Source organism: Notamacropus eugenii, chromosome 1 (genome assembly GCF_028372415.1).
Source record: "Notamacropus eugenii isolate mMacEug1 chromosome 1, mMacEug1.pri_v2, whole genome shotgun sequence".
NCBI classification, from domain to species: Eukaryota; Metazoa; Chordata; class Mammalia; order Diprotodontia; family Macropodidae; genus Notamacropus; species Notamacropus eugenii.
This window is the reverse complement of record NC_092872.1, coordinates 216,805,188-216,828,865: the sequence shown is the minus strand read 5'-3', so window position 1 is coordinate 216,828,865 and position 23,678 is coordinate 216,805,188. Positions and strand designations below refer to the sequence as shown.

Genomic DNA, 23,678 nt, shown 5'->3' with positions numbered 1-23,678 from the left:
GTGCAGTTTATATATTCTTGTTTTGTAGTTTGTTTTTTATGGCTGGTTAATATCAGGTATATATACTCAGTAGTAAGTGGCATAGTCTTTTCTTTATCACTGACACCATTTTAAGAGTTTAATCCATTTTTGACATCAAATTATTGAATCCCATATCCCATATTGGATATTACTGGATCTGGTATCCCAAATTATTGAATAATCCTTATTCCTACTGGTTTCTGTTTGAATGTTAGAAAAGATAAGATCTCAGTTGACATTTACATAACTTTCAGGTTTAAAAATTGTCCTACATTATTTATTTCAGTTAATCCTCATACCAACCCTGTTAGTAGGTAGATATGGGCATTATATGGCCATTTCACAGATGAAAAAATTAAGGCTCAGAGAATTTAAACTACTTGTCCACAGTTACACAGCTAGTGTCAAAGTCAAGATCCTGTTTAACCTTTCCTGATACCCATTTTGGGCATGAGTAACCAGAATAAGTTATTACCTGATTATAGATAAATTATGTCACTGTCATGTTTCATATGTACATTTAAATTCTAAGAGTATATCTTCTCTTTTTGTATCTGTTACACCAAACCCAATGCTGGTTGACACAGTGAGCATGTAATACTTATTCACTGATAGAATAACACTTGGAAAGTGAACTTATAGTTTGACAAATGCAGTTTGACTTGGACATTCTAATTGGATGTAGGTGAGGAATTTAGTTCTCAGGGAAGAGATAAAGTCTGAATATTTAGAATCATTTGCATAGGAGTGATCATTGAATCCATGGGAATTGATAAGATCATATAATGATAATGGTGATAATAATATCTGGCATTTATATGACACTTTAAAGTTTTCACTTTACATGAACTATTTAATTTGATTTCATAATAACCCTGTGAGATACATATTATAAGTATTATTATCCACATTTTTTCAGATAGGGAAACTGAGCCTGATAAAGATTGTGGCTGGCCTAAGTAAATGTCAGAGGTGGGATTTGAGCCCCACCCAACCTTAAAACCTCTTAATCTTACCTCTCTTCATTGTAGGGAGTGGGGGCTGCTTTTGAGTAGTGTCAGTTTGCCCCCCCACCCCACTTGCGCCCCTCCTCCCCCTTTACACCCAGACCCAGGCCTAGGGGCAGGGCTTGGTATGAAGATGAACCTAGGAAGGGATCCTTGGTGCCTTCTATGTGACAGGATTTGTGCTAGTAATTGAGGCTGTCTAATGCCAGAATTATTTCTACTCTATATCTTATATATATAAGCCTATTTGTGTATGTTTTCTCCCCCATTAGAATGTGTGTGCCTTAACACAGGGGTTACTTAAACTTTTTTTCTTTAGTGCTTGGCACATAGTAATCAGTAAACATTTATTAAGTACCTACTATGTGTCCCACTGTCACTTTGCTAAACACAGAGATACAAAAAAGCCAAGGACAATCTCTGCCCTCAAGGAGTTTACAATCTCAGGGGGGAGACTACTTGCCGACAAATGCAAAGAAAGCAAGCTATGTACAGCACAAATAGGAATAATTAACTGGAGTTGGAAAAGGCTTCCTGCAGGAGGTGGGATTTTAATTGGAACTTAAAGGAAGTTGGGGAGGTCAGCAGTTGGAGTGATGTGAGAGAGAGCTCCAAGTTTGGAAGCAGACAAAGTGCCTAGAGTCAAGAGACAGTTTCTTATTTGTGTCATCACCAGGATGCTAGTGTCTCTGGATGGAAGAGTGTCTGTGGAGGGAGTGAGGTGTAAGAAGATTGGAAAGGTAGGAGGGGCTAGGTTATGAAGGGACTGGAATGCCTTGAAGAGAATTTTATTTTTATTCTTGGAGGTAATAGGGAGCCAATGAAATTTATTGAGGGGGAGGGGGATGTGTGTGACATGATTGGATCTGGTCTTTAAGAAAATGCCTTTGGTGGCTGAATGGAGGATGGGTTGGAGTGGGAAGAGGCTTGAGGCAGGCAGCACCATCAGGCTATTTCAGTAATCCAGGAATGAGGTGGTGAGGGCCTGCACTAGAGTGGTGGCAGTGTCAGAGTAGGAGGGAAGAAAGTTAGCAGAGGTGAAATATACAGATTGTGGCATGGGGGCGGGGGCCGTAAGAGGGAATGAGGAATTCAGGGTGACAACCTGAGGGACTGAGGGGTATGATGTGGCTCCCTAAGTAATTGGGAAGGTAGGAGGTAGGGAGAGTTTCGGGGAAGTGAGCTCTATTTTCGACATGCTGAGTCTGAAAGGCAGTTGGAGATGTGAGAGGTAATGGAGAGAGGTTGGGAGAGGATAGGTAAATTTGAGAATCAGCTGCATAGAGTTAATAAATGATTCCTAAGGAATTTCTTCAAAAGGAAAAAAACAAAACAAAAAAAACCACCCTGCCTTCAAGGAGTTTATTCTTTTGGGTGAAAAAACCATAAGCCGAATTTGATTAGAAATATCTTACCGTTAAACTTGTCCATATAATGCTAGGAATGTTCTTGCCTGTGTGACAGCCACAAAAATACTTTTGTTACCCAAACTGTCCATTGTTTAGGGTGTGTTTGTGTGTGTGTGTGTGTGTGTGTGTGTGTGTGTTACCCAAACTGTCCATTGTTTAGAGTGTGTGTGTGTGTGTGTGTGTGTGTATTGGCAAGAAACTTAATCTGATTTGGAAGTCTAGGAACCTGGTTCATATTTGGAATCCAACTGGGCAAATCAGTTTAACTCCACCTCTACCTCAGTTTCCTAACCTGTAAAATGAGGGTACCTGGCTTATTAAGATGCAATGAAAATAAAATCTGATATAGCTAAGTTTTATTCAGATACAAACTTGTATTATTTCAGTCTTTAGTCAGAATCATGTGAGCTTGAATATGATCTAAATGAAATGGTTTACTTATAAAGTATTTTCGCCTATTATTATATATCTGTATTTTATTTCTAAAGATCCTTGTATTTTTAAGGACCCAAAGAAAAAATAAACAAAAAATCCACAAACTTGCTGAGTAAAACTGCCTGGTGTCATGGTGTACACAAAAGGGCTGAAACTGGTTGTTAATTGTATTAAACTTATCACTGTGACAAAATGAAGTCCAACAGTGAGTTTTATCAGAAACCTGGGACTTTTTTTAGTTAACTTTCTGGTTGTCCATGACGTGCTTTCCAGGGATAGAGGGACCACAAGAAAAAGAAATATGGAACTGATCCAAGTTAGCAGACACGGGAATCCTTTTAGGGATTTTACCATTGTATTTTTAGCCAACTTTAGGGGAGGAGCAGTTATTGGAAAAACTAGCCAGAGAAGTATCCCCTTCCCTCCACCCCTGTTCCCCATTCCAGTTTTTGGAGCTGTGCTTTATGGATTTGATTTTGGTATTTAAAAATCTGGGAAGAGGCCTTCAACACGGTAAGACTAGACAGGATTGTGAATTACAGTGCTAAAAGGACACAAGATAAACTTTCTCCAAAAGGGAAGAAATACTTTCTGAAGTTCTAAAGGAAAGTGGTGTGGGGGCTGGGTGAAACTGGTTGGAGAGGTGTGGTGAAACATAAAACCGGGATTTAGAATTCAGCAGCACTCTGGTAGAGGGGGAAGATGCACTACATCTAGATGAGAATTATTTGCCATCTCTCTGCCTCATAAGGATGTTGTGAGATAACAGTTCTAAATATGTATTATGTTGGGCATTCCTTTCTAGCATATTAAATTAATTTCAGTAATGAATCAATTTTTAATCAGTAATTTAGTAGAGGAAGGAGCAAAAGAGACCTAACATTAAATTAAATTAAACCTATTATTAAATTAATCACAAAGTTGAAACAAGATTATGGTAGGTACGCAGGAACAATAGTGGAAAGTGACATTTATGTGGTTTGTGACCCTACAGGATAATCTAGAACTGACTGTTGAGGTTGTCACATTATTTTGCAACACATATCCATAAAATCTGACATTTGTCTTTACTTTAAGGGGACTAGTAAATCCATGTTGGGTGCTAGATTCCTAGCCCCTAGGGCAATGCTTTAATAATAAATATTTCACAAGATAACAGGATTTAGGATTGGAAAGGAGCCTTAGATATCTTCCTTTGCATTTGTACTATGAGGACTCACCCTCTTCATTTAATCAATGGAAAATTCACACAGAGGATGTTGAAATGATTTACCTATGACCATATTTTACAAACCTCAAATCAGAACACTTGGTTTGATATTGTTGTTGCAAAGTTTTATTAAAATTCTTTCTTTTTATTGAAATCAGACCTATCCAGAAAAATCCAGAACATTTGGTAGTCATGTCCCATTGAATAGTAGGGGAAAGGGTGAGGGGCTGTGGAGGGGGATAACTACTTCTGAAGTCACCACTTTGTGGTTAGCCCCTCCCAGGTCACTTGGCATAGTCAGACTACTTTTCCCCCTTGGGGTTGCTTCCATTTCCTTCTAATTCCTTAAAGCAGAAATTCTATTTGTTGGCTCCCCAGACTGCTGAGCTAAATACTTTAAAGGAGGGAGGGTAAACCAAGGTCTCTGGAGACCACCAAGATTTCTTTGGAGACAGGAAAAGCATGGATTAGCACCATGTGGTAGCTTTCATTTAAAAACTCATCTTTCTTTTAAAATAAAAATCTTTTTTTCACCGGGTAAAAGAACCAGGAAATGACAACTGAAATGACTGAGAAAGGTTTGATATGTAAACAGTCGTTCTTACTCTTCCACTAATGGTAGTATTCCAGCTCCACCCTTTGGGAGCAGCCGAGCTGAGATAGCCTCTGGGACTTCGGGCTATTCATATGGAAATGTTCGAGCTGGAGAATGAAGACCCTATTCCCTGGATGTGGGGGGGACTTTGAGGGGAGTGAGAGGGATTCTGGAGCTGTGGGGAAGATACCCACAGACTCTACCCTCCTTATTTCTGAAGCTGCAGGTACCACTGGAGGTTGCAGAGTCAGGCCTGGAATAGATTGGTTGGAAAAATACTTTCCTAGCTCTCTATTCTTTGGCACCCTGCCCTCCTTAAGAATCATGCCGAACTGATAAGATTTCTACTGCCAAAGAAAGGAGGAGGACCCAAGGCCCAGTTAAAGCAAACTCAGAGGTGAGGGATGGTGTGGAAGTAGCTGAGAAACTTAAACCTTGCAACGGCTGGAATGCTCTCAAATCACCGCCCGTGATCAGTTACCTGCCACAGTCACCTTTTATCTGTGATCTCTGAACTCTTCCTTACAGTTTCTTTATAGAAGTTAAGGGTGGTGGAATGGGGAGGGGTATGCCTGCACTTTTCTGAATCCGCCCTTTTAGTGCCTAGTACAAGAAACACTGGTAATGGTGATAAAAATGAAAACCTGCCAGGAAAGAGGAGAACCGTGTAGCATGTTTCTTGCATCGCTTTTTACTTTTAGAACTATCTTAGGAAGAGACCCAGAAAAATAAACTGGACTTCGTTTCCCCCCATGCATTTTTCTCTTTATCCTAATTTCAGTATATTTTATTTAGTTTATTACTTATTTATTTAGTCAGATCACTTTTCAGTCATGTGGTGCTTGTTACTTGGGGATTTGAACTCCCACACTTTGGAAAGAAGCCTTTTTTGCAAAGCTACGTTTTCCTTCCGAGGTGTTTAAGAACAAGAAGTCTGCTATATTTGGGGATCAGAGCTGGAACTGGTCATCTAATCAAACTCCTGTTTGGAGCACGGAATACAAAATCATTTCACAGTTCTATAGAGGATGATTGGTTGACCTAGTGAAAGGAGTTTGAAGTTAGATTGGAGGCCTAATTTAGTTTGTCTAGATAAACCAGTCCACCTCTTAGCTGTTTTTATTTGTAATTAGTTACCTCCTTTTAAAAAGAGGATAATGTTTACTCTAGGTTCAATTTGATAGAACATTTTTAGTGTTCAATCTCATTTGGATTTTTGAGTTGATCTGACAAAACTGTTGTGTAAACTCAGGTAGTTGTTCATTTTAGTTTCTTGTTTTCCTGAGAGAAGCCCAATTGGATCTTTTGTCTCTGTTTTGCTGGTTTCTGATTGCTGAGTAAGAGTGTGCTGGAACTTTGTAGCTTTAACTGTAATTTAATAAGGTTTTTGTTCAAGGGAATGGATAGTTCTTCACGGAGTTTGAAAGGCATAAAATGAGTCAAATAAACGGATTTTTTCCAGAAGACACTACACAAAAGATAAAATTTTAATGGATAAACAGTAGTGAATTTTCTTTATTGATCAAAAGAACATTTTCGGGTCTAATATCCTGTTGGATTTAGGACCCAAAGGAACTGTAAAATAAAGATTAAGAAAAAACTTAAATAAAATTTACTGGGTCTATAGAGCTATTTTTAATTACCATATTCTATAATGAAATGGGAGTTAATACTTTAAATAGACATATTCTTAGAATCCTGGAATTTTAGAGCTAAGAGATGAAAGATTATCTACTCCAACTTCCTTAATTTTATAGATTTGAAACCAAACCCCAGATCTCAAAATTTGCCCAAATCAGAACCAGGATTCTAGATCCTAGGTTTCCATAATCATTCTTAACCTCCGCAGTCATCCTTCCCCAAATTTTTATTTTGTTTTAGAAAGAAAAATCGGTTTGCTCTTTGTCTCTTGGCAGCTAGGTAACTCGGTCAATGGATAAGAAAGGTGGGCCTGGAGTCAGGAAGATCTGAGTTTTAATTCTGCCTCAGACACTTACCAGCTTTGTGATCTTGGTCAGGTCACTTCACCTCTGTTTTCTCAGTTTCCTCATCTATAAAATGGGGATAATAATAACACTTATTTTCCAGGGTTGTTGGGGACCAAATGAGATAATAATTGTAAAGTGCTTATCACACTGCCTGGCCCATAGCAAGTACCATAAAAATGTTAGCTGTAATTATTATTGTTAGAGCTATTGTTTTAAAAAATATTGATCAGTCAGAAACCAGTTGTTGTGCATTTGCTATGTTCCAGATCTTATGGTAAGCACCACAGAAATTAGTGTCTGCCTTAAGGAATGTACATTCTGTTAAGGTGATAGAACAAGTCCATAGATAAGTAAATATAGAATATCTATGAAGTAAGTTAACAGAGGAAGGGACCAACATCAGAAAAGGCCCCTTGAAGGAGATGCTGCTTAAGTGGAGGCCTTAAGAAAGCTGGAGGTTCCAAGAGTAGAGATGAGGAATGAGGCATTCTAGGCAAAAGGATAGTCTGTGCAAAGGTGTAGAGGTAGAAGATGAAATGTGTGAAGGGAAGACCAAGAATGTAACTGAATAATATCTAATCAGCCCAAAAAGGAAGGCAAGAACCAAAATGTGAAGGACTTTTTAGATAGGGTGGAACAGGAACTTCCAATTTACACTGGAGGCAGTGGAGCTTTTGAAGCTAATTGAGCCAGGGTCAGTCTTGAGCTTTAGGCTTTTGGAAAAGAAAATGAACATGCGAGGTGGAAGATTGGGTTCAGTCAGCTTTGATCAGGTAGACTGAACAGGATTTAGCAGTGATTGTATATAGTGAGCAAATCAGCCAGCATTTATTAAGTGCCTATTATATGCTAAGCATGAGAGACCCATAGAAGTCCCTGGTCTCTTGGAGCTTGCCAGTTAATGGAGACGATGTGTAAACAACTAAGGACAAACTAGATCAACGGGACAAATTGGGGATACTCTTGGAGGAAAGGCTTCTTAATAACAGTAATAATAGGTAGCATTCGTATAGTACTTGGTATGTGCCCGATACTGTACCAAGTGCTTTACAGTTATCCTCACAACCACACTAGGAGGTAGGTGCTGTTAGTATCCCCTTTTTACCAATGGGGAAACTGAAGCAAACAAAGGTTAAGTGACTTGTCCAAGGTTATACAACTAGTCAGTGACTGAGGCCAGATTTGAATTTGGATTTTCTGAATGATTCCAGGCTTGGTGCTCTGTTTGTATTACCTAGCTGCTTTTTTTGCAGAAGGTGGGACTTTAGCTGAGGCTTGAAGGAAGCCAGGGAAGGTAGGAGGGAGAGATGAGGAGGGAAAGAGTTCTGGATATGAGGGACAGCCAGTGAAAACGATCTGAGCCAGGGGATGGAGGTCATGTACAATGAACAGCAAAGAAGGCCTGCATTGCAGACTAGGTGGAGGAGAATAAGGTCTAAGAAAACTGGAAAGATAACAAGGGGCCAAGTTACAAAGGACTTTAAAAGCCAATCAAAGGGCTTTATTTTTCCTTCTTCAGCTAATCAGGAGCAGTTTTTTATAGGAGGTGAAATAGTCAGACTTGCTCTTAGGAAGATCACTGACAAAGTGGAGGAAGGACAAATGAGGAGAGACTTGTGGCAGGGAGACCAATCAATAGAGGTGACACTGCACTGAGGTGACAGTAGTGTCTAAGAAGAGAAGGGGATGTATAAAAGGAATTATGAGGGTACAATCCACAGGACTCGGCCACAAGCTAGAAATGGGAAACCAGGAAACTGGCAATCAGAGGTTGTGACTTTCTCAGGGTCACACAGCTAGGGAAAGATTGAATCTGGATTTGAACTCAGGAGTTCCTGATTCCAGGCTTGGTTGCTCAATTCATTGTATTGCCTATGTAAGGCATCTGATCACTGTTAGATGTGGAGGAAAGGAGAAGAGGAATCTCTGAAAAACATGGTCCAGGGTTCTCAAGAGCTTAGGAGGTTTGAGGAGGGATAAAAAGACTTGGAAAAAAGCTTCACTGTGTTGAGTGGAAAAATGAGTTAATTAGGGAAGTGTCAACCTATTACCTTGCTACAGTGACAGCCCATTTGAGATGAGACAGCATAAATTCATGGTGGATCCAGTCAGCGTGGTTTTGTGATTTTTCTATAGCTTTGTTCAGCAGCATGTGAGTGAGTAATGAAGACAGCAGATGGTGGGAATGATCCAATACTGGAGTTTGGAGGCATGAGAACTTTGGTAGCATAAAGGGACAAAGGACCTGAGAAAAGACAGTGCAGAACTGAACTGAGTAGGCCTTTGCCAGTCAGTCCCTCTTAATTCTAGGACCTTCCCTCTGTTAATTATTTCCTATTTATTCTGTACGTAACTTGCTTTGTATATATTTGTTTGCACATTGTCTACCCCATTAGATTGTAAGCTCCTTGAGAGCAGAGACAGCCCTTTTTTGTATCCCTAGACCTTAGTACAGTGCCTAGCACTTAGTGGGCACTTAATAAATGCCAGTTAACTGGCTGGAAAAAGGTGTGCACGTTGGAAAAGGAAGAGAGTGTAGCCAGCTGGTGCAGAACTGAGAAGCAGAGGGATAAAGCAGTGAGTGAACAGATGTGCTTGAATCTCAGGAATGAGCTAATTAGTCTTTTATGGTTTTCTTCTTAGTAAGATGTTTTTGTGGCCTAGGCCTATCAGTATAGAGAATGTGTTTATGTAAACATAAAACATAAACATAACATATTCTAAAAAAATGAAGAGTTTCAGGAATCCTGGGTAAGCAGAGTTAAAACTTGTGACAAACTACTCTGACTCTACAATTTTACATGATGGCTTTATTTTTAGTTTTTGCTTTACTATGTTCTTATGTCCCCATTTTAGTATTTAATGTTATCTTAAATGAACAAAAGTTACTTAGTTTTAGTATTTAATCGCTTTCTTAAATGAACAAATAGTCTGTTTATTTTAGTAACAAATAGTCTGAATATTTTAATGTAGAATCTGGAATTCCTCCTTGAAATCCATCTCATTAGACATGTAAATAAAATAGCAATCTTTTCATTATATTAAGCTGCAAATAACTTGGTTTTTCAGATAATTAGAAAGTTAAATAATAGAATAAATGCATATTTTCACTTTCAAAATCATCCAGCTTGATCCCTACAAGTAAATCCTTTTAGCCCTTTTCTCCCCAGACATTTGAAACAAGTCACTTAAATTAATTTGTGAACCTGGAATTTAGAAACACGTTTCACTGTCAACTGACATATTTTGTTAATCAATTAGCCAATAAGCTTTCATCTTGACAGTATCTGTGGTAATGGAAAGAACCATAAGAGATTTTTTTTGGTACATTGATGAAAATCTGTCTTAGGTCCTTAGAACAGTTGTGCTCAGGCTGCCCCACAGTGCCAAGCTCAGAGTTCCCAGGCTGCTTCTACAGCCCCAGACCTCAGAGCCTGACATTCTTCAAGAAGCTCCAGGGATACCACATGTCACTATGAATACCATCTCTTCTAGTTCCTCTAAGTCTCCTCTGGACCCTCATTCACTAGTAACCCTTCCCAAGCTTGCTTTGGCCCTTCCTTGAGCAATAGTTGTTCATTATCTCTCCCTGATAATAAACCTGTACCATTCACCCTCCTCTTACCCTCTCCCCCACCTCTAACCCCATCTTCTTATCAAAAACTTCTCTGGGCTGGCTCAGGGAAGGATGAGAGGAATACATGGTAAATCTGACTGGATACTTGATAGAGTATGTACGATTGTTGTATAAGTGAGATAGATCTGTGTGCCTAAGAACAGCTTAAACTACTAGGGCGAGGGGTCTCATAGACTACAGCAGATTCAGGAGCCACATGAAAGGAAGGAGAATACTATTAAATGTGAATCTTCGTGGATGAGTGGTAACATAGCCTAACTTGTTAGCAGTGGAGAAAGTTAAGTATTAGGAGAAGCAGTGTCACACCTAGAATTATACAGAAACTTGTAGGGCTCTTCATATATGACTTGTTTTAGAACTAATCTCTTATGAACCTTATATATTCAGTGCTGTATGAATATGTAAATTCCAGGTGAACAGGCCCTACTGAGAGCTACCAAGATCTTTGTCTTCCCTTTGGGATTTCAGAATCATTTCTTTGTTAAAATTTTTGTGCCTTATTTAATGCTCTAGATTCCTAGCATGCCGTATCTTTTTTGGGGGGGGTATGGAGACATTAGGACTATGATTTCATTGGTGTAAGGAACTCCAGGTAAAGCAACTGTTCTGTTTTTCTTTCTAGAAATGACTCTCCTCTCCTCTCAGTCTGCATCCCTGCAGTCACCCTCTGTGTCTGTGGCCTCTGAGGACCCAGAGCAGAGAATGCTGGAGAAGCGAGCCAAGGTGGTCGAAGAACTCCTCCAAACTGAAAGGGACTATGTGCGGGATCTTGAGATGTGCATTGAACAGATCATGGTGCCCCTGCAGCAGGCACAGGTGAGACACATGGAACAAAATGTATTAGAATAGTGAAGCTTTTACCACAAGCACTTAATTAGGTAAAAACAAGGCAGTGACTGCTATTGATATAATTCTAGGGCCCTTCAAGATAAAGTGTCACCAACTTAAGGCTCAGTTGTCCTGATAGTACTTGAGTCAGCTACCATCTCAACAACTTCACTACTGTTTCTCTGAAGTTCCTGTTAATCTTGCTTCTTAGGACTCTAAAAGTGGCAGCAACTCTTAGAGGCTCTGGCTAAACTTTCTCTGAGAAATGTCCTCAAGGGAGATCAGTGGGGGTGGCACCTACCCTATTGAGTTAGAGTTTTTCCAGGTATGTGGAGTCCGTAGTTAAGTGGCACCCAACTTCTTAGCTACTATGATGGGTATTCCTAAATGCTTTCTTTATAAAGTAACATGGCCCTAAGCTTCTAGGTGCTAGTTGAAAATATTTGTGCCCTGGAATTCCTTATCATGGCATTAATCACAGGTTAGGCTGAATATATCCATAGATTTATTGTGGATTAAAGAATTAGGTGGGTAAACATTTCATGAGTGATGATAGTACATGGTGGTGTTGAACTATATAGCCTTGTGGGAGTTACACTGTTATTAGACTTTTGATTCTGGCAACAGTGATTGCTGAAGAAAGAGCTCATGACAGGAAGTTCTGAGATGTGGAGGAATGTGTTTTCAGTGTCTTCCCTGGTAAACCCATTTTTATGTATCATTATATGTATTTGTCTCTTTTGTCTCCTAGGTGCAGAACATGGATTTTGAGGCACTTTTTGGAAACATTCAGATGGTGGTTACTGTCTCAAAGCAGTTGCTAGCTGCTTTAGAGACCACTGATACTGTAGGTATGGATGTCAAGTATTACCTCTCCCTAAACCACCTTTTTCTGGACTTTGTCCTAGAAAGGCCATAAAGTAGGAGTGGTATTTCTGCCACAATTTTGAGTATAGTTATGCAATCAAAATTAGGTCTTGATTACTCATTTTGTGGATTATTTACTTTTTTGCTTCTCTTAAGCCACTTGCTTTGAGGTCATGAGAATTGTAGAATCTTAGAGGAGGAAGAGATCCTTCTAATGAGCATTTAGATCAACCTTATAATTTTACATAGAAGGAAACTTAAGCAATGAGTAGTTAAATAATTTGTCCAGAGTCTCATTGCTTGAAGAGTCAGGACTAGAATCTAGGTCTCTTGACTTTGTTAGTCCAGTGTTCTTTTCATCATATCAGTCTTTCCCAAGTCATTCGTACCACTTAATTCTACTCCCCAAAGGATGAAGAGAGGAAATAAAGAGGAGATACCACACCAATTTAGCAGTCTAAGTCGAGTAAAAGCTGATTAAAGCATCCCCAATATAATTGGTAACTCGCAAATTTTGGAAGAACCAAAATGCCCAAAGATTTGCCTTGAATGACTTCCAAGCCCCTAAAACTGCCTGTGCAAATCTTGCCCATTCTTCAGTGGTCTCAAGTCCCACCACCTCTTTCAGAAGCTTATTTGTGTAACATTATAGTGCCTTCATGTAAGTTGGTAATCATTAAATAAATGCCTACTTTGTCATCTTCTGTCTCCTCCCCCACTTAAAAAAAAAATCTCCACACAGCTATTTTCATATTTGTTAGTGCTATCTCCTTTATTCCCATCTCTTGGGCTAGAAACCTTGAAGTGACCTTTGACTCTTCATCCGCTATCTCCTGTATGTACCATATTTTGTCATTTCTTTATTGGAAGCACTTTTTTCTGGTTTATCACCTTGTTCCTAGCTGTCACCAGTTCACACCTGGATAGCAGCAACCTTCTACCTGGTATTCCTGCCTTTTTTTGTTTTATCCATCTTACTAGAATAGTTTCATCCAGAAGGTTAACCAATATAAATTAATTGCCACAATAGGGAAACCAAAAGAACCTGGTCAGCATATACCTAAATTACTTCCACACAGAGAGAGATGGTTGTCAGAGGCAACACTAGGTTAGAGTATAAACTCATCTGTAAACTCTTATGAAGAAGTATATTGGATGACTATAAGCAGTATTGTCTCATAAATCAGGAAGAAGCAATGGAGGATAAAACCCTTTTAAAGAAATCTTGGTAAGATAGGCAACAACTGGGCAAAATAATCCTGAGCATTCAAGATGAAAATAGAAGGAAGACTACAAACAGAAAAAAAAAATGAAAATCAAAGACCATGGAACTACTACACTCAGATCCGGCAGCACAATCCTCAAGGTACTTAGAGAGAAGACACAAACGCTACTAAAGAGAACAGAGCTACCAGAAACAATTGGATTAGACTAATACTATTCATAGAGATCAGTGCTAGTCCCAATACTATTGTAAAGGAATTAAGGGACGAACATGCAGCCTGTTTGAAGGAGAGAAGACATCAGAAGTGTGAAAAAAAAAAAACCTTAGATCTTATTAATACTAAAAAAAAAGGTGACCAAGAGGACATCAGTAACTGCAGATCTATATGCCCACTCTCACCTATATTAAATCTTTATAAGAATCATCTACCCATAAACTGAGGACATAACTTGATGAGGGAGAGTATCAACAGGGAAAAAGCAAGACTTTTTCACAGATGATATTAACCAATATGTTGCATCGTTTTTAATCTCACAGTGGTCTGAAAAATGTAGGGAATTTAGGATCTTGTTTTGCTTACTCTTCATTGACTATGAAAAAGCATTTGATTGAGTAGAAAGAAAATCAGGCTGTTTTAGAGCAAAATGTATCCTGTCAAAATGATTCTGTAAACATCTGGTAAGGCTTAAGACAGGAATATGCTAATCAAAGGTATTTGCCACTGTGATAGAGGAGTTCCAGTGAAGAATGTGGAGTCAAGGAAGGATTCCTTGTGAATACTGAGGTCTTCTGGATATTGTTCTGACTGCATCAAGCCTAAGGAGATCCTCCTGGTAAAGATCAGAGTTGACTCAAAAGGTTTGACCTTGTCCATACAAGAAAAGGCAATGGATAAAGAATTTCTCCTGCCCAGATTGTGACATGCCTTTGGATGGACACCATATAGAATTTTGCTAACGATAGGTATATCTGAAACAGCATCAGTGGACAATAACTGAATCCGGAACTGAAAAGTAGGAAGAAAGAAGGCCTTGTTTTTGTTGTTTCAGGCAAATTGATAAACTCTTTTACTGACCCCATGCTACCTATGAAAGCAAAGGCCCATCTTTTCAATACCTAACATTTTATTGTTGTTAGATGGCAGTGAGATGTAGAATACCACTCACCAATTCTGATTAGCTAAAGATGAGTATCTTTCAGAGAGCATTGAGAAGGCGATGGTGGCTGTGAGCTGGCTATATCATGACCCAGGGAATCATTCCAAAGAACAGGAGTAAAGAACATTTTTGAGGAATTATATGATAGGAAGGAAAGATGGGCTAGTCGAATGACAAGATGATAAGTGTTCTCATAGTGCCCCTTTTTGTACTATCAGAGGAATAATATCAGAAGAAACTGAGAAGGACCTCCAAAATATTGCGTCTAACCCTATTCCCTATTTTTGGAAGTCTGGATAAGAGTTGCATGGCCAAGAGAAGCATGAACAGGTCTCTGGAGAAGATTCCTAAATCAATGAGATCACAGAACTGTTTTTCTTCATTTCTGTATAGTTGATTATGTTAAGATATTAATGTTGTCATCCCCAAAGTTGATGTAATAATCCAACATTTTTTTAAAAATTAAATGAACTTTTAAAAAATGAATCTGTGCCAGGGCTAGAATAGAGGCCCTAGAATTTCACACTTCTCTTCTTATATGTCAGGGATCTCTGTAGCGGTCTTTTAAAAAATTCTTTTAAAACCTTATAATGGTAGTTGAAGGACGCAAGCTGACTTTGAATTCTCTGAGTAGGGGAATGGATTGAGAGCTGGTTCACATATGTCCTAAATACTAATTGATCATCATTGTGTATAGCTTGTAATAAGCAGGTATGTTAGAAAAAACAGTACAGAATAAAACCAAGTAAATATACAGAAAATCAGATACTTCTTGCTTTACTAAAATCAATGGAATATTTAAGGGACTATTGGCAGTTTGTCAAATATAGTAGAAGCATAAAACATTCTTCCTATTCATAAGGTGCTCAGAGTCTAGACAGGTGATAACAGAGTTTGGAGAAAGGACTTATAAGTGTGGTTTATAAAGATCACATGTTGACGAGGGGAGTTGGGCTTTGGAGAACAGAAAGGATATTTGTGCAGTGAGAGACAGTTAGTAAGCCTACCTGATTGGAGCAGTGAATTAGTATTAGAGTAATGGAAAATGATAGGAAAAATGACCAGATTTTGGAGGGACTTGAAGAAGTCAGGCAAAGGAGTTTAGATTTGATTCACAGGCATTAAGGAACCCTTGTAACTTTTTTATTCAGTCAGCAAGCAGTGTGCCAGATGCTGGAAATATAAAGACAAAACAAAAGGTCTGCCTTCAAAGAGCTTATATTCTACAGGGAGAGACCACCTGTATACATATAAATATATGCAAAATACATATAAGGTTAGTTGAAGGTAGAGGACATACCAGGGGAATTAGGAAAGGTCTCATGTAGGAAGGAGTGTTTGAGCTGAGCTTTGAAGAAAACTAGAGGTTTCACGAGAAAAATGAGGAGAGAGTAAATTCCAGGAATGAAAGATTTCCAGAGAAAAGAGATAGTATATCGCGTTTGAGGGACAAAAAGGCCAGTTTGGCTGAACAGAAGAGTGCCTGAAGGAAAATAATCTATAGTAAGGTTTGAAAGCTAGCTTGGAGGTAGTTTGCTAAGTGGTTAGAATGTCCATTTTGAAAAAAATGACATGAAATATTACATTTTAGGAAAATTACTCAGGCAGCAGTATCCAAGTTAGTTTGGAAAGGTCAGTGTCAAAGAGACCGATTAAGAGACTTGCCTGTATTAGAGTGGTGGCAATGGGCACGGAGAGGAAGGAGACTTTTTGAGACAGTGCTAAGGAAGAAATGTAGGGGAAAAAAACCGAGGGGAAAAGCAAAGATGACTCTTAACACTGTACCTGGTTAACTTGGGAAATGATTGTGTCATTTACAGAAATAAGTGAATTGGATACTCCCTCCCTTTGGTAGAATATGATGGATGTTGTCAAATGTGGTTACTTACCATGTCTATTAGCTTTAGTTAAATGTTTTTCTTCGTTACAAGGAAGGATTTGAGGGGAAAGGGTTACTTAAGGGGAAATGATTAGTATCTTAAATAAGACAACAAATAAAATTTTAAAATAAGAAAGAAGTTAATTGGCAGGAAATCATGGCAGAAATATCTTTAAAATGGTTGAAATTACTAGACTGAAAAGCCATGTGAAAATGCAGAGCCAGAGTCATTTTCAGGAGTCATTATTATAGAGCTGTACCATTAGGAGAAGATAAGCTTTTTGAGGGAGTGAATTTGGAGAGAACCAAGGAGGAATTTTGCCTTGGAGAAACTGATACTTCCCCCTCTGAGTAGAACAGAATGCCAATGAATGAGATAGAAAAGGAGCAGGTAAGGAATCTGTTATGTAGGATTTTACAAGCCTATTAGACGTTTTAAAGAAGTAGGGGCTGGTCCAGTGAAGGAGAGTGGAGAAAAGTGAGGATTGAGTAGAAGGCATTGGGTTTACCTAAAAGGGAGGTTATCAGCTCTATCTTTAGAAATAGCAATTATTATAATTGTGGAAAAAGAAGCCAAAGGAGGTAGGTAATGAAGGGTGAGGAAGTGTTGCTGTGGAATTATTTATGCAAGAAACTTGACTATGCAAAGGATGGTAAAAATTGCATAGTAGGAGGTTCAAGTGATGGTTTTTTTTTTGTTTTAGCTAAGGGAGAGATACATGGGTGGGAGTGGGAGTGTGTGTGTGTGTGTGTGTGTGTGACAGACAGACAGACAATGTTTTCTGGGTCAAGATCCTAGAAGATGTTGGAGGGAATGGGAATGAGGCTATTAGATGGAAGAGTAGTTAACCTTGGCAAGGAAGAGAGCCATCTCTTTTTTTGAGAATGGAGGGTAAAGAAAAAAATGAGCAAGGTCATTGAGAATTTTAGCAGACTGGCCAAAGGGAATTCTCATCAGATGGTCAATTCCATCTAGTCATTGAGGGAAATTGTTATGCTTTAAAGGTTTATTTAGTACTTAATGGAAAATAAAAACAAATGTAGCCTGAGAATTTCTTTTGAATATGGTTCTCAGTGTTTTTGTTTTGAAGACGTCATGCCTCGACTTCTTTAATTTTCTTCAGTGTTCTTACTCTTTTAATTAGGAGTAGTAGACTAATAATGAACTTGGTAATGAAGGGTAGGTACCAGTTTTTAACCAAACTCCTGTTTATGTAATACTTTCAAGTTGATCAGGGGAAGAAAACTGTTTGTACTTGGATTCCTTAGTATCCCTCTCTGTTTTAAAGGGCCTGTGTTCTTGGAGCATCGGGATGAGCTTGAGGGTGTATACAAAGTTTACTGCCAGAATCATGACGAGGCCATCGCACTGCTGGAGGTCTATGAGAAAGAAGAGAAGATTCAGAAGCATCTTCTGGAATACTTGGAAAACCTTAAGTAGGAACTCTGATCTCTCTCTCCCCTCTCTGCTTCCCCTTAGCTCCATCCTATTTCCTAACTCAGCCCAGTATGTCAAAGAGATGTTTTGAATCATAGAGTCATGAAATTGGAAGGAGTCTTAAATGGCCCAGGCCTAAAATCCCAGGATAACTATGGAACCATCCCAACTTCCTGGTGACCAAAAAATTACCTTGAGATTCTAAGACCTGCCTACCCAAAGCTGGAAGGGATGTCATTTACTGGTTTGGGGGAGGTACCACAGGGCAGGGGAGGAGAAGATAGAAAGTGGATGACTCTTTTTGTTTTTAACTAAACCTTTTATTGGAAATGATATTAAATATTACCACAAATATTTAGCACATTAACACATTATCTTATCTAATGATATCATATATTAATACATGTATTATGTGACGTGTCACAATATGGTATATGTCACGGGGCATGTAAATGCATATTATTATAACACATTGCAATATAATTACATGTACTACATAGTTATATCTCACATATAACTATATATTAAAATATACTATATTATATACTATGCTGTTATATATTAATATATTCAATATTATTTGTCATATATATGTACTAAATTTAATAATAATATTTGTTAATAGTAACTTGTTATTATTTACATGAATTAATATCAGTGCATAAAGTATCAGTCCCTCTTAAGATTCTTTGTTTATCCTCATCTCGGTTTATTTTATTTCCCCTTATTGTATAGTCCTTCACTAACATGAATTCTGCCTTATAGCATAGAAATGACTCTGGGTTCTTAAAGGTTATGCCAAATGAGTTCAAGCTCTGGCAGGTCACCTTGAGCTGAAAGGGATTTAGGTGCTGGCCTTGTGACAGACCGTCTGTTATCTGTGCACTAGCCTTGTTAAGTTCGGAGAATCTGATAATCAGAGAATAATGCCTTTAGTTAGCCACAGCTTTTCATGTATACTGTCTCCTAAGATTTGGAGGGATTTTAGTCTGCATCTGTACCCATATCAGAGAAATTACAGGTCCTTGAAGTATTGCAATGAGAATTATATGCATATTCTGTACTAGGTACTATAAAAAAATCCTTTAACATTTTTTTAAATGGTCTTTTGTAATAGGAATTTAATCAACATCAATAAACATAAAATTACATTTTAATTTTAACACAGTAGTAACAAAATTGACCTGCTTGTTTCTGTCTCCTGCTGAACTTCTGCGTTCTCCTGGGCATTTTTTTTTTGTTTCCTTGATGTTCTTGTTTGTTTTCCTTCGGTTGTATCACTTGTTACTATGCACCAACTCTGCCTACACCTCCACTTTGATCTCCCCCAAATAAAAACTGCCAAGACGTATAGAGACGGTCTAAACCTTACACATTGGTCATTTCTGGAAATAATATACTTCATTCTGTCTCTAGTTCAGCTGTTATCAAAACATGGCCCCCAAGTCCTTCCTAAGGGGTCTGCAAGATCAGAAATGTTTTCCTAATAGTACTGCGACATTTTAATTTCTAATATGATAAATATCAATGAATGTAATTCACGTAAACAAAAGCTCTTTGTGGGATTCGTAATAATTTTTTTAAAGAATGTAAAGGGATCCTGAGGCCAAAACAATCTCGAGAATTGTATTAAACTGCCCCTTTCCCTGGAAATAAAGAGCATGCTTCATCATCAGGAGAAAAGCTTTTTTAAGAGTTGAATGCTAGATTCTGCATCCTGACTTTTTTCCTGTTAACTCTACCTCCCTTAACTTTTCATTTTAGATCTTTTTTTCCCCTTGAACTGCTTTTTATTCACATAAAATCCTTCTTAATTCAGGGGTTATTTCTCCTGCTCTTATATATCACCCTTTACATGCTCTATGTTCCTTCTCTTAGTATATCACTCACTGCCTCTGCTCTGAACAATGTACACCAAAGTAAAGTTCAAATCCCCATAGTTCTCAAACCAAATCTAGTGCCTCCCTCTTCTTACCTCCTTCCACAATCCCAGATAAAGTTTTATAAGCCTGATCCCTAAAAGGGAACAAAAATAGTCCCTGTTTTTGAAAATTATGGTGTGTGGGATAGGGGAATTGTGGGGGGCAAATGGGGATCTTTTCTATCTCTAAAGTTACTGAAATCATTCCCTTTGCAGTTTATTCCAATGTGTTTCATTTCTTGTGAGGAAAAGGTGGTACTATACTAATTTTTCTTATTCTCAAGAACTTAAATAATGATATGTATACCATTTTTTTTCCCTCAAGATGCCTGAGTAGTTAAAATCCTTTCTTTCTACCAGTTTTGATCTAAGGATTTCTGTACCTTGCTGTGGTTTAGAGGTCCATGCTAAAATCCTATCATTACACTTTGTTACTCCTGTTAGTTTTACTTATAGAGACTTTAGTTGGAACTCTTTTGGGTTGATTTATATTTGAAGTTCTCTCTGTGTTGAGTTAACATTTCTAGGTCTGTAGATTCAAGGGGACCCAAAATTTTCCCTAAAGCGTCAGGAACAGAGGTTGTGTCCAAGTAAATAATCCCCAGGATGAGGACAAAGACCAAGTACTGTTAGTGTTGGCAAATCACCGAGCCACATTTCCCTAGATATAACAGAGTTATATCTTTAAGAGAGACCGCAAATAATAAGATATGTTAGATCACAGATTCTTCACATATATACAAGGTTAGAGATTTAATTCTTCACTTTTCCTACCACCATTTGAAAAACAGCCATTTGCCAAACCAACCATTTCAGGGGGAGGGGAGGAGAGGGGGGAGGGAAGGCAGACACATAAATCTTTCTCAAATTCTAAATCCTATGTCCAGTCCTTGTACAGTACCAGACGCCTGAGTAAAGAAATATTTGAAGTTAACAAGGTTTATCTCTTCTTTCTAATAGCCTAGATATGGCAAGAATTTCTAGTTTCCTCTTTTTCCTTGTGATTTGGTATAACCATTGGATATCCATGCCTTGAGATTAATGTAAAAAGCCGCTAACAAATTGTTTCTTTTTTACTTTCATGTTCTCTGCCTTATAGGAGCCTGTACAGTGAATGGTAAGTTCCTTTGTTACTTGCTATGTCAATCCATTCATTTGTTCATTGACTTTTCTGATATAATCTCTTTTATAAGTACAAATATTATGTTTTGCCTGTAAGTGACACAAAAGTTGTGATGATTGATGAAAACCTCTTTTTCTTCTACAGGGGTTGCACAAACTACATTAATTTGGGCTCCTTCCTCATCAAACCAGTGCAAAGAGTTATGCGTTACCCACTGCTGCTAATGGAGCTCCTGAATTCCACTCCAGAGTCTCACCCTGACAAAGTTCCTTTAGCCAATGCTGTCCTTGCTGTCAAGGAGATCAATGTTAACATCAACGAATATAAACGTCGAAAGGACCTGGGTAAGATTGGCATGACAAAATTCCTAGAAAAAAAGGAGGTTATGAGAAGAAAAGCCCTTTTAAGAGAAGTTGGCAGAAAAGATAGGTACAAGTTACAGTAGAGAATGGTGGAATTGCTTAGGGATGTAATTTTTATGAATAGTCATTCTAAACTAAGTAACTACAATCAAGAACTAACATTTAGCTACACAGATGTATAAATGAAGTCATAATACCACTATAACTTCAGTTATTTAGCTCTCTAACATTAACAAGATAGTAACAAAAACACTGTTTACATCTTCTTTTTGGAGGTCTTTTTTTTTCCCAGTTGTATGTTTTAGGGGTTTTGTTACAATTTTTACATAGTTGTAGTCAGTATGTATAGCGTATATCATTCTGTTTCTTCAGTGAGGATGGGAATTAGGTATTGTTTTGGTACTAAATCTCAGTTTTATAGCCAAATACTCTAATCCCTGTCAACATTTTAGAAAGTATTTGTTCAGTCACTGACTTGAGTTTTGCTCTTTAGTCCTCAAGTACCGTAAAGGAGATGAAGACAGCCTAATGGAGAAAATCTCTAAACTTAACATCCACTCCATCATTAAGAAATCCAACAGAGTAAGCAGTCACCTGAAACACCTCACAGGCTTTGCTCCTCAGGTAAGATCCTAGCATATCTTGGGCTGCTGAAGAGAAGGTTAATGTGTTTGTTCATGATTAGCTGGTGTAGCAGCTGTTCTTGCATGAGTTCTGTACATGAGTTTGAGTTGAAGAATAAAAAGCACTTTTCTTAAGAATAGAGCCTCATCTGTCTCTTGGAATATATACCAAGACTTAGGGAGTGACTTACGACACATTTCTTCAATAATCCCCAGATATCTGCTACCTTCCCTCTCCTCCCACCATAAGATAACCTTTTCATTCCAGAAATTCTCTCCCTTCTTTAGCTAACCATTCTAGTGTATGTCAGCAGTTAAGTTGAAGAACCTGAAGCCACTGGTTCTGTTGCTCTGTGAATACCTAATTGGGAATACAGATACATGAAACTTGTTTCTTGACCTTAAAGAGCTATCAGGAAGAGATGAGACTAACATACATTAAAAAATGAGAACAAAATATAACTAATTATATAGTGTGTCCAGTGAGTTCCTCATGGTTCATAGGAAGAAACAATGAAAGCTGGAGATTCAGGAGAAACTTCATGGAGGAAGTGATATTTGAGATGAGCCTTAAATAACATAAAGGAGTTAAGCCAGTGGAGAAGAGGGAAAAGCTTTATAGATTAAGGGAACAAGAAGGAAAGCATGGCAGTTAGAATGAATATGGCCTGTGCCAGGGACAATAATGAGAGCAACCTGATCAGACCAGAACAATGTTCTTGTCAAAGAATAGTGGGAAATGTGGTTGGATGGGTAAAGTACAGACCTGAATTATATGGCTTGAAAAGGCAGGCATAGCAAGTTAGGGTTGGTCCATTTGGAAATTGGGAGCCAAATAGAATGATGAAATGTTTAAGAGAGACCTGTTTCTCGGGCTTTAATCAAGCATTGTGACTTGACTGTAGACAGAAAGAAAGACTATGTATTTACTGTTTATTTTATACAGATAAGAGATGAAGCATTTGAAGAAACGGAGAAGAACTTCAGAATGCAAGAAAGACTTATTAAGTCTTTTATCCGGGACCTTTCCCTCTACCTTCAGCATATTCGTGTGAGTAAATAACCAACCAGTCGTGTTTATGTATTATTTACTTAAATTTGTCGATACATTTTGTTTTAATGAAATAGGCAATAAACCTCCCTTGCAAAGTATTTTTCTCCAACCCAGCAGGATTTGTTAACAAGTTGTTAACAGAAAGGAGGGACAACCTTTAATTTTGAGAGTGTGATTCATAGATCTTGAATAGGACTAGTACAACTTCCTCATTTCTTAGATTAAGAAACAGGCCTAGAAAGGTTAAGTAACAAAGTTACATAAATAGTAAATAGCAGAACCAAAATTTGATTCCAGTTTTTCTGACTTCAAATCTAGTCTTTTTTTCAGCTGTAATAGGCTGCCTTGATTATAGGATTTGTTATGATTCTTGCTCCAGGAATCAGCATGTATGAAAGTTTTGGCTGCTATCAGCATGTGGGATGTGTGTATGGAGAAGGGAAATGGAGACTTGGAGAAGTTTGAGAAAGTGCATCGTTATATCAGTGACCAGCTCTTCACAGATTTTGTAAGTGGCTTCCTCTGGTACTATTTCTTACAAGTTGGCGTCCTTACTACTCATAATTCGTCCAGGTCCTAGAAAAAATTCTAGAAATGTAAATATGTAGGAATTACTTGTAAGTTCTTAAGTTGTGCTAACTTCAGGCTTTTGGTTCATTTACTTCAATTTAAGTTATATTCAAGCCATACAAAATTAAGGCAATCAGACCTGGTTTGCAATTTGAATATTAATCTTTTTTAGGTGTATACTTTGGTATTAATCATCAGTTTACATTAATTGGTGAAACTTCAGGTGGAGATCTGATTAACATCACTTATTAAACGCATTTGCTTGCATGTTGGTGAATGCTGGGCAAACTGGATAAATGAATAGATAGAAATTTAGAATGTGGAAGTGT

At 38.0% G+C, this 23,678-nt stretch overlaps 1 protein-coding gene across 7 annotated transcripts in view; it reads left to right on the top strand.

Moving 5' to 3' along the window:
* The window catches only part of DNMBP (dynamin binding protein), a 107,386-nt gene that overhangs the window by 74,574 nt on the left and 9,134 nt on the right, over positions 1 to 23,678 (top strand). For 6 of the 7 annotated variants that reach the window (XM_072627146.1, XM_072627179.1, XM_072627138.1 and 3 more), the window contains 8 exons: positions 10,925 to 11,118; positions 11,882 to 11,981; positions 17,548 to 17,695; positions 20,717 to 20,734; positions 20,885 to 21,084; positions 21,596 to 21,726; positions 22,672 to 22,776; positions 23,159 to 23,287. In XM_072627146.1, the coding sequence (XP_072483247.1) occupies positions 10,925 to 11,118; positions 11,882 to 11,981; positions 17,548 to 17,695; positions 20,717 to 20,734; positions 20,885 to 21,084; positions 21,596 to 21,726; positions 22,672 to 22,776; positions 23,159 to 23,287 (1,025 nt within the window). Of the gene's footprint in view, positions 1 to 3,703; positions 5,075 to 10,924; positions 11,119 to 11,881; positions 11,982 to 17,547; positions 17,696 to 20,716; positions 20,735 to 20,884; positions 21,085 to 21,595; positions 21,727 to 22,671; positions 22,777 to 23,158; positions 23,288 to 23,678 lie in introns of those variants that run through there. The other variant, XM_072627198.1, reaches the window with a different exon arrangement.